This window comes from Pygoscelis adeliae, unplaced genomic scaffold (assembly GCF_000699105.1).
Source record: "Pygoscelis adeliae isolate BGI_AS28 unplaced genomic scaffold, ASM69910v1 Scaffold38, whole genome shotgun sequence".
Taxonomy (NCBI): Eukaryota; Metazoa; Chordata; class Aves; order Sphenisciformes; family Spheniscidae; genus Pygoscelis; species Pygoscelis adeliae.
Window position 1 is genome coordinate 5901504 of NW_008825614.1, and position 17146 is coordinate 5918649.

Consider the following 17146-nt stretch of genomic DNA (forward strand, 5'->3'; position numbering starts at 1 on the left):
ACCGGGGTTGGGGGGTAGAGTGAGCGAGCAGCTGTGTCGTGCTCAGTTGCTGGCTGAGGTTAAACCACCACGATTATCTATCCATTATTTCAAAAGAAACTAGAAATTCCACTTAAAACCAGTATTTGCTACACTCCTAGTACTAATTGTTGTTAAGCATTCATCTGTACATTATGTTCTGTCCTTACTCTATCTCACTCAGCTAGATATTGCCAATTAGGCAATCATCTCACTGAAATGTTTTCTCGCTGTAAGTGGTAACAGAACCACAGCTCATGCTGCAGGTGGTCAGTGATGCAAGTATATAAATATTTTATAAATAAATATGAAGGAGGAAGGAAGAAAGGGTCAAAAGGAAAAGACAACCCCAAATTTTTGCTTTTGGTTTCATACAGCAAATTTCTTCAGGATTTACCACTGGACAACATTCAACAGATGCAGAAGAAAGGGCACAATTTGTCAAAGGCATATGAATAGTTTTATTTACGTCACGCCTTATTGATTGTTAATGTTGTATCTTCTATGCATCTTAAATCCACTCCCTCAAAATTATTTTCAGAGTAAGGTGTCTCCCTTCCTGCTTAATACAAGTTCCAAGTACACATCAATTACTTAAGTCAAATAAATTAAAATCTTCATACCAGTTGCCTACTAAATGACATTCCAAGTCTTATGTAACTAATATTCTTACTGTAAACTCCATCAACAGTAAGTTTCCTTATCTCGCTTACATTTCTCCAGTGAACTCAATTATCATGCTTGTTAACTGTAGTGTCATCTTTGCTATTGGAAAAGCAAGTGACAATATTGTAAGTATAATCTTAGGTTCTGCAAAATTCTTTGCGGTAGCTTCAGAATAGCAATACAATGACCTATTTTAGAGATATACACTTTCAATATGTTTAGCTCTATACTTCTAAATGACAGACTACATGGAGCAGTGAATGTGTTTAAGGCTATCCAGAAGAGAAAGAAAGCTACTGACTGTAATCCTGAATTATACTGCAACATCAAAATTTATATGACAAATCAGATTGTCTCTACAGCACCACTAATGTAACCAGCTATAAGGGTGGTCTATAGTAAAACATGCTTTCATCATGAAAGTACTAATTTCCAAACTTAACACATACTGTTTACAGCCAGGAAAAAAGAAATGCAAAACAGTTTAAGAATGGCAAGATGTTAAGAAAGAAAAAAATATATCAAGTAACAAAAATCTCTTTATAGTCTAAGTTAGAAGATAATGTTCTTGTCACGTATAAAACCACAGTAAGGTCTCCTTTTTTATTTATGCATTAATGTCTCTCAGAAGGCTGTTAACCTTCAGACATAAACCACAGGTCTATATGGAGGAAGCAAATTTATTGATTCGCTGTATTTAAACCGTTAAGAATTTATACACGAGGATGCTTCAATAGCAGCATGTATTAGCAATCAACTGCCAATAAATATTTAGTAAGCCACTTACAGCTTACAAAAAAAGCCAGGGTCTAATCAAACCATGAGGAGGTACAAAGAACATGTTGACAACATTTATTCAGGAGAAAAATTGTTTTGTGATGCAAAACTAATTTTTTTCAAATGACTATGTGAGTGATTTAAACAGATCGTACACTATCAAATAGCATTTTGCTTTACACCCATTTGTCATAACTTCTTGTAACCCAACTTGCAGAGAACCTGGTACGTATGTTCAACACGTCTTCTTTTGGACACTTTTAAAATACCTAAATATAAATCTATGTTCCTAGTTTTATATACTGTAGACTGAAAATACTTAATGCTGTTATTTTGTTACTTTGGCTTCTTAGATGAGGGCCCTTGCCCCTTTCCCTTTTTCTTGTAAAGACAAAATATACAAACTTGCACACTTCACTCTAACTAAAACTAAGCTAAGAAACAGAAAGACAAGCAAAATTGTATCAGCCCTTTGTCAAGCTCACCTAATTAACAATAATCCACACAAAGGTTTAAAGAAAAGCTACCACTACATAGCATTTTCAGAAAATGCCATCAACTTCGGATACATTTCTGGGTCACATACCCTCTAGAGAAATACATTACAGTCATCAGTTCCCAACTCAGTTGGAGATGATTTTTGCCTTAAGGCAAAACTCTACAAGCCAGCATTGCATTTGTCTCAAGAGGCAAGAAAATAAAAAATTGCTCAAGCAGCTGTCATTTTTCTTCCTGCGCAACACTTGATCAAGACAGCAGACCACTGAAGTACTACATTTTGGTCTTTAACATACCCATATTTCCTACTTACGTTTTTTGCCACAGATTCATTCAAGAATTCTGCAGTAAATTCTTATTACGACTAGAACATCTTAGCAGGTAATTTGAAGTTAACTGCGAAGCTCTGGTTTGAAACTTGTAAGTCAATAATGTTCATCAATTACTAATAAAATGCCAACCTGAAAAACTACTTCTGCATATAATGAGGGGAAAAGTGAATTAAGATGCATTAAATCAGCCACCTAACAAAATCAATATGGAGACACAAGCCAAGATACAACTCAGGAACCTCTGCAAGTGAAAATTTTGAAGTGACAAGTCTCAGACATCTATATTTTGTTTGAGTAACACAGTCAACGAATCAAGGTAATCCTTTAGGAACATGCAACTATTTCAACTAAGTCTCTTTCATTACATCTAAGATGAACTAAAAGGATACTGCAAAGTGACCATATAACCCTTCATTGATCAGTCTTCCCTTCTTGAACTTTCTCATTTACATAGATTGCTAGAGTGAAAGGGAAAGCTCTTTGAAAGTCAAATTCTGAAAAGAACAAAAATAGCTTTCTACCTTCTTTGAGTGTTGAATCAGTGTGAAAATTAGAGGAATTCAAGTTTACACTTTTAAGATGTGTCTAATGATATAATTTGCTCACATATATTTTAAGAATACCCAAGCATTTAAAAAAAAAAGCAAAAGCAAAAAAAAAAATCACCATAACTAAAGATAACAGTGGCTCTTCTAGCACTGAACTGCATAGTTGTGTGCGTGTGTGTGTGTAAGACACACACAGGAAATACTCTTTTCAGAATTTCAGGTGAGACTGTAACTTTCCAGGACAGACTTCTTTGCGTTCAAGGCAGAAACATAACCACTGCTTCATAAATTTCAGTTCCTTACACACAGGTGAGGTATTAAGAATAATCACAATCGTGATACAGAGTAATCACTTAAGACCACTAGTATGTGCATCCATTGTTGCAGTACCATTTGAGTAACTGGTAACTGTATTTCTTCACAAGAACAGAAAGATCAATACAGTGAAGTGTTCTGCCACAGAAGAGTTCTGGAAAAATAAGACTATAATTGCTGACCCAGCAAAGTAACACAAGTTCTCCGGCACACCACCGCTAAAATCCTACTGCCAGCCAGGAGACAGAACTGAAATAATTGCCTGCTTATGACCAGTGCTCCGTTTCTGTGGACAGTATGAGATATAACAGGTCCACTTCTCTCCAATACTGTAAGGTTGACTTTACACCACAGGTAAAAATTAATGGAAGTTTTTTCTTCAGCTGTTGACATACTAGCAGGAAAAAAAAAAAATCTAAATGGGTTTTTACATGCCTCTACTCTAAAATGCAACAGTCACAGTAACAGTTTAAAATTAGTAAATTATCAGTTCTGTACTGGAGATTTGCATCCAAAGCAATCATAAAACAAAGTTAAATTTTTTAACAATTGCCTAGTCTTTCCTAACCATTTCAGTACATTGGAATCTCTAAATAAATTTGACATGGTTATTAGTCTGATGCTAGGACAACTCGGGAATCAAACAATTGGATCAAAACGGACTAGAAAAGGTACTGGATAAGTGATTATTATTTGCTAGAGGAAACAACTCTCACTTCAAATGATAAATCACACTTCTCAGAACATTGGTTCATATAAGTTTAATGAACATCAGCTGTGCGGAGAAAGATTAAAAAAACATAGCAGTTCAAATCTGCCCAAAAGTAGATCTTGGTTATGTTCATAAAACTGTCATTAAGCTAATGAAATGTTGTGCTTGAAAGAGAGCTTATATAATATGCATTTATCTCTAATTTATATGAATCTGCAATCTCTGTCTGCAGTACTGAACTTCAGATCTCATCATCACTAAACAGAACATTTTCCAACAGTAACATAGTAAGTAAACAAAAACTCTAAAACAAAAAGCATCTTTAAATTGTAAACTCGAACTGTTGCTCACAGAAAACTGACCTTTTCTACTGAACACATAGGTCCTTTACCCTAAAAAGGAACACAAACAGAATCTGGAATTGTTTTACTCCCATGACAAGGAATGCCAACACTCTAACACTAAAGATGACCAACCCTACCAGACCCACATCTGCAGAGAAACATCCACATTGAAGAGAAACTTCCTAAGACAAAACTTTCAAGAACAACTACTTCTGGAAATACTTACGTAATGATCGTCGTCTCTTGTTCTTTAACTTTCTTCTTTTATTCATTCCAGCTTTAGATGGAGATTCCTCTTTGGCCTTTGGCTGGTTGGCAACTTTTGAAGAGTTCTGCTGGCTGAAATGTGTGGGCACATGACGGGCAAGTCCTCCCTGAGATGCAAAGCTGGCATTGCACCCACCAACTACACACTAAGGAGAAAAAAACAGAACTGTGTCAGCGTGCTATATAGCACTCATTCACAGGAGCTTGACAGATCTTTCAGTTTGACTTTTCTGGCTCAACCTCCAACACACTAAAAGGAAGACAAATTCTTAATGACCATGCAATTCTTAAAAAGAAAAACAGAAACATAATCTGAAAGAAATTTCTATCTGAACTTTATAACTCCCAATAATTAGTCCATGGTATAATAATCTTTTTCTATGCTATATTATATTCTATAATATTGTATAGCATAAAACCAATCTCAAATAATGCACTGAAACTCTTCCCACAGAAAATAAATGCTTCTGAAGAAGTTTCCCCTTTACAGACCAACATCCCCTTGTCTTTCAAAATACTGCACTGTTATTCTGTATTTCTCAACAGCTCTCCTATCTTCTGCATTTGATAACAGTAACGTTCTCTAACATCCTCCTTTCTTGTGACGAGGCAGAAGTAAAAAAAAAAAATACATCCTTACCCACATTAAATTTGAAAGAGCTTAACACTTTTTGTAAATGCTATACAAAGTCAATAAATAGTTATCTTACAGTTCTGTCTAAAACTTTAACTTCAGTAACTTGAAAGCTGTATTAACAATTATTTATACAATATTTGTTTTGGGATGCTACTATTACTTCAGAAGTATTTAAGTTAGTTCTTATTTAAAGAAAATGGCCTCTCTTTCTAAGAAAAATAAGAAAAGGTCCAATTAAGCAGAAACACAGAAATCACAAGATACATGCAACTAAGCTAGTACTGGCTACAATAATTATTGGGATTTTTATAAGTGTTCAGTTTATTTTTACAATTATTTGATTTGCAAAATAAGTATTTAAATTATACTGTTGGGGACAGAGGCACAAACCTTTTCTCTTGAGCTCTGAGCTTACAAGGGTAATAGAAAAGTGATTTTAAGATATGCATTCCATCATTGGCTGCAATAAATTGTGTATCTACATGATCAATTTTTCTTCTGATCCAGAGAATAGTAGTAGGGCAAATGAGTTGGTCAGCCAGCAGCAAGAAACCACTTTAAACCACTGGAAAGTTCTCCTTCTTCCACATCTGTTCTACTCCTCCCCCTCTTTCTCAGCTCTTTCATCTGCACCTCTCTTCTCTAGCACTTCCCTTCACAGCAAACTGATGAGGCAGCTCCAACAGCAGTTCGGGAATAAGTAATGCTGCAACTATGTACATAGTGCTAGGTTTTCTCTGAAGACTAAGGATGAATTTGCAAGCTCTTACAGTAATCTGCCCCAAGCCTGCACATTTGCTTGAAAGACAAGAAAACAGCAGTAGAACCCCACTCAGCATGTTTTGTCCTTAAAACCCAACTGTGTTGTTTTCCAACTGTGGCTGCAGAATTGAAAAGTCTATTTCTGCTTCAGACCTAGCAAATGGTTTTCCATGATCATCATAAAACAATATATTGTCCATGAAAAGGAAAACCTGTGTTATCCCCAAGGACTTAATACTTGCTATAAGACTAAAAATAGGTATATATTTCAAGACAGTAAAAGACAAAAAATAGGAGGACATTTTTCACATTTTTATTTGCCTTTTGTGTTTGTTTTTTTAAGGGGGGGGGGGGGGGGGGGGCACCACAACTTAGAAAACTTTCCCTAACCTCTTCTAAGTACTGAGCTAGCTACAAACATGTAATTCCCTGACAATAAGCTTTAGAATCCTTCACACTGTATTTGTTCCTCCTGTCTCCCCCACTAATAGGCATCTTAAGAAATGTGAAGATTTTTACCAAAAACCTACCTACGCCTTTTTACCTTGCCCTATAATTTCCCATGTTCAAACAATAGCAATATTGTAAGCAATATTGTATACTTACATTGTAGTGACTTACAATGTAAGAAATCCCAGCACATCTATGAAATTCAAAACACTCAAGATCCTGATCTCATTTACACTATGGTAACCTCAATGCAATAGTTATTACTTCAAATCAATACTGAAGATTAAAATTTACACTTACAGAGTCACGGAATGATTTCGGTTGGAAGGGACCTTTAAAAATCATCCAGTTCCACCGCCCCTACCGTGGGCAGGGACATCATCTACTAGATGAGGTTGCTCAAAGCCCCAACCAACCTGACCTTGATTAATATTAAAGATGATCAAACTCACAAACAACAGATACAGGTAAAATACATGCGTGCACTAGTTCAAACAATTCTTTATTCTTCAGTTTTTAAGTCCTTGAAATAGCTGTCTCACTCATAAAAGCAGTTTCATGAAACTAAACGAAGCAACTAAATCTAAACTTAGGTTTAACTTTCATTAAGGTGCCCCTGACTTCAGCCTCTAGCTCTTTCTGACCCTACAAACACTGACAGAAAAAAAAAAAAAAGAGTGCAAAAAACCCCCCATACCCTGAAGTTCAATCACACTGAGAAATTAAAATTTCAGTCTTACCAATGCCCACTAGAGGTCAAAAATAACCTAAAGTCTTGGTACAGTGCATGCATTACCATATTCCAAGATCACTGGAGTATAATATCAAAAGGCAATACCTTCTGAAAACAACACAAACTTTGTGTCAGGCACATTCCTAAAACTTTTTAAAACACAAGTTCGTAAGACTTAATTGTATTTCTTGTCAGATGGGAAACATTGTTTTATGACAAACTGCGGTTTGACTCACAATGTCATAACTTGACTTTTCTCTAGTCGTGTACAAAGAAAACAATCACAGATATTCTATACAGATTATCTACAGAAGCTACCACTTACTTTTCTTGCTCTACCTGTTTTACTTTCAAAAGCCCCAAACCAGCATCCTTAAGTCTTCAATATATGCAACTTGCAACTAGAAATTATCTTTTTCCAGAAAGCCTATTTATAGCCTGCAGCCACAGTATGAAATACTTGCAGAAATCATTACATTCAGATATCATGTAGTTTGAGACTACCTGATCATGTCATCAAATAATCAACAGCTGATATATCAAAGATGACACAGAATGCCTTTGTAGTAGACAGGAAATAGTAGAAGAGCAGAAAAATCTTACCTGTTCTTTTTCTTTTTTTTCTCTAAAATAATATATCCAGCAATCCGTTACTAATGGGTAAAGTCTCTTCTCTCCAAAGATAAAGGAGCAGTTCAGGCTGTCACTTCAGGATCTCTGGACGGTAAGTCACACCAAATCAGCTTCCCACCAGATAATTATACAGATCTAGAGGGCTTCTAATAAATCAGACTCAACTATTATGCACAACTTTAAACCAATCTCTTCATTTTTTCCCCCAAAACCTAAATCTCAGAATTTTGCATTCAATTTTAAGTATGATAGATTGGGTCCGGATTGGTGGATATGTTACTTCAAGAGAAAATAAGTCAACATGTAGTAAGTTTAATTTCTCCAGTGTACCCATACCCACCATTATTAATGGGCAGTAATGAGCAGTGACTTTAACAAAAGGATAAAAATATCTATATTTTTATAGATATAAATACTTTTTTCCTATTAAATTCAAAATGACCAAATATCCTTTTTAGAATAGTCAATGTGTAATTTTTCCAATATATTTAACAGTAATATTTTAGACATCTGGATAAACCTTCTTATTGTCTCATCATCTAAGTGTTCAGGCAGAATGCCTTTACATTTTCTATCTGCATCTGCAATACTGTAATGGATAGAAGATATTCTGCCAAGAGAGTAACAGACATGAATTCCCAATGAGGACTGAAGCTGCTTGGCTGTGTTTTCTAGATTTCAGCAAGTGTTACTCTACTGAGAGTCATACCAAATGCAGTCACCCCTTAATGAATTCTGGAAGTTACAGGTATAGAATAAGCACCAAATTTCATTTTTATTATTATTTTCTTCCCCCCTTTTAAACAAAGGATGAAAGCCTCCAATGAACCTGTGTACTGTCATTTGTTGTTGTTGAAAGCATTTACCCCACATGAGCAAACCTTTCATGACTGATCTTAAACATTAAGAGCATACCCACTGGAATCAGTATGTGAAAGCAGTTGATAGCATACCCACATGCAGTCTTATATTTACATAAAATTGCTATATGCAATTATTTTGCCTAAAATCTCCCACTGTTTTGTGCTCACTCTACCATTTGTCCTTTCATTGTGCCTAACATCTTCTATTTGGTCACCTAGACTACATTTTAAGAGTTCATTTGATATATCTTCAAGTAACTTTCAATGCCTTATACAGCACCAATGCATGGCGAGTAGTACTTCGATTAATTTGAGTACCAGAACCATGCTGGAAAATGCAGGTTGTCACAGCACGTTAACTATTCAAACACTTATTATTTGTAACAGCCAAGTTTAGGACAAGAAAGATAAACTGAATGAAGAAATTCTTTCTCAGCTTGCCAAAGACCGTTACCGGCATCAGTCTTCTAACTCGGCAGATTATTCCTCTGGATCCACCTGTCTACATGTTCTGAAAGCCTGGAAGTTTTTAAGTTGCTGAACCCTCGACAGGACCACCACTACATGTTGATGATACTCCACAACATTCCGCCACCAGTTTCTAAAAAGCTGCAAAAATTTTGTAATAACAGAACTAAAAGAGAGTAACGTTTAGTTTTTCCTTTCTCAACTCTGGATGTAAAAATCATACACAAACATGAACATACCAAATGTCTTCAGAGAAACAACTACATGCTCTGAGAATACCTATATTAAATGAATGTCTACAATGACCAAAAAAAAAAAAAAGATGAAAGGATGGCTAGAATCAGACTGCAATAAACAAGAAGAAAACTTCCAGCAGTACAAGAGCAACTAACTTCAGGTACTAAGAGCAGTAGCATAACTTCAAAAATACCTAACAGTGGGCCAAAGAAGGCTGCAAGTTCTCAACCAGAAACACGTTCTGGAAGACCAGTTTGTTTGTTTGTTCCTCGTGACAAGAAAGACAAATCTAAGCAACAGTGCTTACCAAAAGTAGGGTTGGAAAAGCATGCTGCTCTGCAGAAATAATATTTGACTACAGACTGAGAACTAGCCGGCAATGAATGGTAACTATGTCTCATTTAATGGACACTTTTTCTTTGGTGGAGGGATTGGTGGGTGCCCTAGGAAAAGATGCTTTATCAATAACAAAACTTAGCGATAATGGCCTCAAAAAAACAAGCAAAAAATTCATCCATGTGTTCCACATGAAATCCAAGGCCATCAGTATTAAAAACTTAGAAAAAAGGGGAGGAAATGAACAGAAAAGCAATCTGATGACTAAAGGGGAACTGAGCTCCTAAATTCTGCCCAAAGATCTTGGGTATCTTTTTTTTTTCTCCTTAGTTCAGCAGATGACTCAGATATAAAATGTCTCCTCCTTATGAGCTGGACATACACTACCAGGAAATCGCCCTATATAAAAATGGAGCTAGCGTAACAAAGGTCTCAAAAATAGGTATTCATAAGGAAATTTACCTCTTCTGTGACAGAGGTCTTGCAATATTAATGCTGAGGGGGGCACACTAAACCACACAAACAGAAAAAACAGGAGAAACTTATGAAAATATGAAACATTTTGCCTTTGTAATTTAGAAGTGGGTTCATTTCTGTGACAAATGAACTACACAGTCACATAGTTTATATGAACGCATGCAAACGGCAGGTAAACCCACAAAGACCTTTTAACATGAAAGCACAGCAGCTCATTTACAGCCAGATACAGCTTTTAATCAAAGGACAACATCATGTGCATCACCAAAATAGAAAATTAAACCCAAAATGGGCAACTACATAAAATGAGGCCACCTGCAAGCAAAAGGGTGACAGGACAGGGACATATCCTTCAACAGATTAGTTTTAATGCAAAGGAGAGCTTTATGCCTGAGACAGTCCCCAACTGCCTTCCAATTTAAGAAAATACTTTTGTTTCTTATTTTGACTAGAAGTATAGGAATATAGCAACCTGCCATATATTTCTCTCCTCTGTTCATTAAATGATTATAGTGTTCTTTTACCTTTACAAAAGTAAATTTTCCATGCTTTTAATTGTCACTTTCCTAGCTAACGTTCTTTGCTTTTCTTAAAAACGTCATGAACAGCAGTTCTCCAGACAACAGCATACAGCTATATTATTTCCATTACTGCCTTTTACGGCTTTCCTCAGAAATCCTGACTTTTTTTTTTTTTTTTAAAACTAAAACACTGAATGACTAGGTATTTTCAGCAAGTTCTCTAAAATGACAGATTCCTTCTTTTATGCTAGAACTCAAGCGTATTCTCATGAGGCAACAGAAATTTCATTTGTAATTTAGGTTTTGGGAGGTATTTTGTCTGCAGTAATCATCAAGAACAAGAGGTCCTTAATCCAACTCTGACTTGAAAAAATTTGTCTCTTCCTAAAAGGTGAGCAATTAAGATTTATAAGAACAGCTAAATGCACCGAACGGAAACATTTGCTCCATTTTTGAATGACTGCCATAAAACAATTAGCAATGGCTGTTCTTGGACCGATGAAGACTAATATTCAACACTTTAAGTGTTTTTGTATCACAGTAGATTTCAAAAGCTTGTAAAAGAAAAGAAGCGAGGAAAGGGGGCTAGTTAATTAATAGACTACTATCACAGACACTTACATACTTGGCTACCTCATGTGAGCCCTGAAGCCTATATTCAGCATAAACGACAGGGAAACAAAAGACATTACAAAATTCTACTCAGACCACAATTATCCTCCATTCAAAGCCCCCAGGAACAGATTGAGAAATACAGAGATAAAAAACAAACAGAAGGACTGAAGACAACAGTAGGAAAAAAATGCTGAAGCGACACACATTGAGCCATGATGATTAACTACTGCAATCCTAGCCTGTGTTTTGTTCTTTCCCTTAGTATGATCAGAAAGCACAGAAAATCAGCTGGTGAAACAACACATATTTAACACAAGATGATTATTATCAGAACTAATTGTTTTAAATTTTAGGGCTCTAGCTCTAACCAGCTTAGCCAAAAAACTGGGATACCAACTTTTACGGACTTTGCTACGTAACTCCGACAGACTCAAAAGTGCTACTGATATTTCTGAGCTATGCCCACCTCTTTTAAACCTAATGTCTATAAAATTGAGTTTCTTTGATCTAGACCAAATAAGTATACAAATTACCCTACTGAAAGACTCCCCTTCAAGACCAAAGCTTGCCATTATACTTTAAGGTATATAAAATGTTTAATACCAATATGAGAAGACCTAAGGTACAAGTTTCCTCTGATGACTGTTTTTTAAATTTTATTTTATTCAGGGATTAACACTTAAGATTAGATCAACTGCTAGAACAATAATCTCTGCAAACTTTCAGGGATCTATGATCCTTATGCTATGCTTCCAAGAGCATGCTAACCTTATTCCTTTGAACAAAGGGTATGATAAACTCAAGAGCAAATTTCCTGTTGTTATTCACTCAGTCAGAAATTTTCAGACTAAACCACACAGTTCAGTATGGAAAAAAGTCTAACCTTTATTAAAAAACTTTTTCACCTGCGACGCACTATTTTTACTCTCTAGGTTTTGAGTTTAGTTTTGTTTTCTGTCACAACTACTGTTATAAGCTGGGCAGGAGAAGTAACTTCGAAGACATCACTGTAACAGAAAAGTATTTTTTAGTAATAAAACTGCCTTAAAATAATTAAAAAAAGCAGAAGATATTACCTGAGAAGAAAGAGAGGAGAGGGAAGTAGAGAAACAGTGACTAAAACTTGGTGGGGTTGGGGATGGGAGGGGAGGAAGGCATAAAATGCTACCTGAACTAATAAAAACCCCTAATTCATTTTCATATCCTACATGGAAGGAGAACTTCAGTCTGAAGTAGTGTGGGTGGGACTTACCATCAAGTGATCCAGGACTGACAGCTATGAACTGCCCCAACTGTATCCATAAGAGGATGAAGCAACTCATTAATAACGGATTGGTGGATATGGGAATGATAAACACTACTATACCTAGAATTGCAGGTACAGATTAGGGGGAGAAAGAAAGAGAAAGTTAGAAAATACTATGCAGGAAATACAGTCAGCTCAACGGTCCTGCATTCCTGACTTCCTTATTATTCTCAGAGAGGTTAACCATAAATAGTCACTGACTGTGTTTCAACTGAATTTTGTTAACAAAACCAGCTCTTACTCAAGCACAGAATGTGCACCACCAGGCATGAAAGTTTAATGTGGAAGTGTAAAGCATGAGGCAAAATATCTCACTGTTACAGTGTAAGCAGCTCAACTGGAAAACGCACAGAAAAACTGAACTTCAGCACTATTTAGTTTTAGACTCCCCTACCATTTATAGATTAAAAGAAACAGGGATAGAGAAGCAATAACGGTATCTTCACCTGTTTTCACAACAGAACAGGACCTTTGGGCACAATTATTGCAAAGACGAAGGCTCAGCTCACTGGGTAGTTTTTAAGAAATCCTCCTGTGATGGCATTTTTCAATTAAATATAATCTATCAGGAAAAATAAATAGGATCACTATTAAAATAAGGGATGATATATCTTACAATGAACCTTACCTTGAAAGGTTTGTCCCCACTGTGTGTCAGCATATGCCTCTGCAACCAACTTTGACTTGTTGAAGGTGTATTATATACTTTGCAACCTTTCCACAAGCAAACAAACACCTGATAGAGTAAAAATGTGGTAAGTTTACACAAGTTAAAGAAAACAGTAAAAAAAAAAAAATCAGATTAGCAAAGAAGCCTGTTTTCAAAATACAAAGTACGTCAAAGAATTTTGAACAATAACCATTTATTTTGCAAGACGCTTCTCGTATCTCACCAAGAAAAAAATAAACTACAACCACAAGTGTCAAAAAAGCAGGTCACTGGAAATAAAATATCAAAAAACAGATGCTCTTGCAGATAAACACAATTGAGAGCCACAGCATCCACTGTAAAGAGTTTGTGTTTGCGCTCAATATCTGTATCCACCGGATATTATTATATATTATATATATAACAAATATTATATATTTTTCATTTAAGTGACAAATTTACACTTTCTGGGTAGCAGATATGGAAATAAAATAATTTACTCTCATAAGCAAGTAATAATTTTTGTCTTTGAGCACGAAAAAGTAAAAATTCTTAATTACAATAAAGTTGTTTAGATACCAGAGTTTTATATTATGGAATACTGGATACTTCTAGTTAGGGCCTTATACTCAATTCCTGATGAAGAAAGTTACAATTTCTCATAGGATTCAAAGTTTATGCGTGTTTTGTGATTCCAGTGTACAGATCAGTCACATGCACAACAGTGCATTAAGGGGAGTAGAACTTACTCATGCTGCTTTTCTCTCTCCTCTCATTGTGTCTATCTATAACTGAGTGAATAAAAAAGCTCAACGAACTTGCCTTTCATTAGAATTTCATCAGGTCTGTGTGTGAAGGGAGGTATAGCCCTGATTTGTAGCAGCAAAATACAGTCCCCAGGAATAGCACTGTCCATAGTACAGGTTTCCGAACTGCAGGAAACTAATTGGATTTTAGTTTCTTCTTCTCTTTTGGAGATTAAAAAACTCAATCTTCAAAAGACTGTATTTTCAAAACAAAAGAACACCCACAGGAGTGCTATGTACTTGCTGTATAATATATAGATAACCCAGCTTACTAATACAAAGCTGGAAAACCCTGCACATCTGTATGACTGATCCAGATCTACTGACACATAAGGCCCAACTCCCTAAACCTTTGATGTCTGCTGCTCCTCAGTTTTGAGATCCCCCTGAAGCCACAGAATTGGAATTTCTGAGATTCCTGTCTCTGGAACAGCTCTGTAACTGTCCCATCAGCAACTGCAGACTGCAGGGCACCCAAAGGAGTACTACTATGAAGTCACAGATTGTGGAAATGCAGACCCTCCAAAAAACAAGCACTTCGTTTTACAACAACCCAACAGAAGTCCAGGCAAGGCTTCTTGGGAACCCTTGTCAAAAGGCTGAATCCAAAATATTTCTGAAAAAAATTTTTGGGAGGTAAAACTATTTTGTCACAACTTTCCTGGGCTTTTCATGGATCTATCTGGTTTGGCTTGGAGCCATTATCTCAGTGTTAGCTTGAAAATACACATTTTACCATACAAGGATGCTTATCACATTACTTTGAAGTTCTCAATAAGCAGGTACTAATCCCACTTTTCCTCAAATTTATAGCCATTGTAGTTGAGTAATATCCAAAATCAAATCAAAACCACAATACAATTTCTAACACCACTTAAAACACCTCGCCAGCAGGTGGCAGACAAATCCTTGAAACGAAACAGCCAGGATCGGTCCCCTTCCATAACATCAAGTTGAAGAACTTTTCAAAAAATAAACCAACTCCAGTAGGGGAATAAAAAGTGTGAACTGAATGCAACAGTTATTAGACACCTGGTGCATCCAACAAGCTCCTCTTTCAGAAAGACAAATACAGTCTAACATTTTCTAAATAAAAATATCCACAAATCATGTCACATGGAATGTAAGTGAACAGAAATACAATAAAAAAAAAACCCTGAAAAATCTTCCAGTCCATTTTTAAGGAATGAAAAGGGATCATGGATGGGATAACAAAGATGCCCGGAGATGCAGTTACATGAAAGCCCACAGGATACCGATACACGTCATCCATTTCATTGTTTCATCCAGGATTCACATAACACTTCTATAAACTTATGAACTACAGAAATCATCTCATGGGTGGCTAAAAAGCCAGCTCACTGGATGGATGATTCTGCTTAGAGCTTGGAATGAAAAAAGTCACCAAATATGAAGCTGAAAGCTCAATCATACCAAAAAACATTAGCTAAATACAACCTGAGTCACAGCTGTCTCAGTGACACAATTACATAATAAATTATTTAAGGTAATGCAAATTAGCATTTTATTTAAGGCTTTTATTCACTCAAGATAAAGTGTAATGGCCTAACATTCTACTTCTGGTGAAGTGACAGGACAAAAAGTCAAAAGATAATGGCTATTCTCGGTTAAGATTTGGTATTAGCTCTCCAAGAAATTAGAGAGCTGCAACATACGGTGCCAAAGGCAGGCAGATTGCTTGTGTTTGATGTAAAAGTAGTTTACATGACATATTCCAGGCAAAGGTAATTTGGGAGGTTGTGGAGGGGCGGGTAGTTAAGTACAGAGTTGAAATTACACTACTGGAAGATGTTTTGAAACATTAAAATTGTGAGACCAATGGAAATTGCATCATTTGACCAGGGATTAGACTGAAATATACATGATTATGCATGTACCTCAATTTAAAAACAAACAAACAAACAAACTAGATGCAGTTATATTGAAGGTATACTTGCCATCAGTACTACAGACAGAGCTGTTTTGGTAAGACTTTGTACTCTCAAGTCAATGAGTCTTACAACTTCCCTATTATACATCTTTTATATATTTTACCTCTAATGATACTCCATTCATAAAAATAATCAAGATATGACTTCACCTTAGTTCACATGCAGTAACATGTACACTAATAGTTTTAAGAAAATGAATTCCAAATATAAGCACTTAAAGATATACCAAAAGCTTCAGAATGTTGAGAAGTTAGCACATCTATCAAAAACCTGATAGCTTAAAATAATTTATCAAAAAGAACTTACTATATTCTTGAAGTTAGGCATTCAGTTAAAAACACAGAATACCAAATCAAGTGAACTATGCAAAAGACACAGGTGAATGCCTAATACCAGACTGCTGAAGGCCCAACCTTAGTTGTCACTGGCTACAGAACTGATACTTTAAAACGTAAGATTTGCTACTGTTATTAAAGAGTAAAATATTGGCAACTAAGAAAGAGGGAGAAAACAAAAAGTGACACCAACCCCTCCTCGTTGACCATCCACATGTATGGAGCGAATGTGATCTGCCAAATCCGGGCTGGAGCTGAAGCAAGCATGGCAATGGTCCCAACAACAGTTATAAGCAATGCTTTTTGCAGAGGAGGCAGGAACTCCTTGTCCATTCATCATAACAGGAGTTGAACGGCCACTGGAAATTGTGCTGTCTACATCCATAATAGTGCTGCTTATGCTGTAAGACAAAAAAAAAAAAAGAGAAAGTTCGCATTTGTTGCATGTTAACAGAACAAATAAAAATCATAGCTCTCTGGGGTTTTGTTTCAGATATATTTAGACAGGTTGAAAAGAAAATCTTACACAGACTTACTATTTGTTGTGGTTCATCACCTTAACTATAACAAATGTACAGGCAGGAAATAGCTACTATTACTCGACCGTATAACTTCTTCTGGACACTGGCAACAAAAGAGAGGCATGGAAAATTCTCCCATTCACTGACTTGTCAGAAAATTAACTCTCATGTGATTAACTCATTTTTAAGCTACCTTAAACAGCCATTCATTATTTTTATTTCCCAGGAGATAAGAAAAGGAAAAGGAAAAAAAGAAAAGGGAAAAAAAAAAAAGGGCATGCTGGGTATGACCAGAGATGTATCTGGCCCAGCATCCACCGCTAACACTAGATCCTTAAAAAGAACACAGCAGTGAAGTTCTGTAGAAG

At 35.9% G+C, this 17146-nt stretch overlaps 1 protein-coding gene across 2 annotated transcripts in view; it reads right to left on the bottom strand.

Annotated features, from left to right (window-relative positions):
• AEBP2 (AE binding protein 2) overlaps positions 1-16656 on the bottom strand; it is a 34810-nt gene extending 18154 nt beyond the window's left edge. The window contains exons 1-3 of one of the 2 annotated variants that reach the window (XM_009332842.1): positions 16451-16656; positions 13144-13251; positions 4437-4623 (exon numbers count right to left, since the gene is read on the bottom strand). In XM_009332842.1, the coding sequence (XP_009331117.1) occupies positions 4437-4623; positions 13144-13251; positions 16451-16642 (487 nt within the window). In that variant the 5' untranslated portion in view covers positions 16643-16656. The remainder of the gene's footprint in view (positions 1-4436; positions 4624-13143; positions 13252-16450) is intronic. The other variant, XM_009332843.1, reaches the window with a different exon arrangement.
• Between the last annotated feature and the right edge of the window lie 490 nt (positions 16657-17146).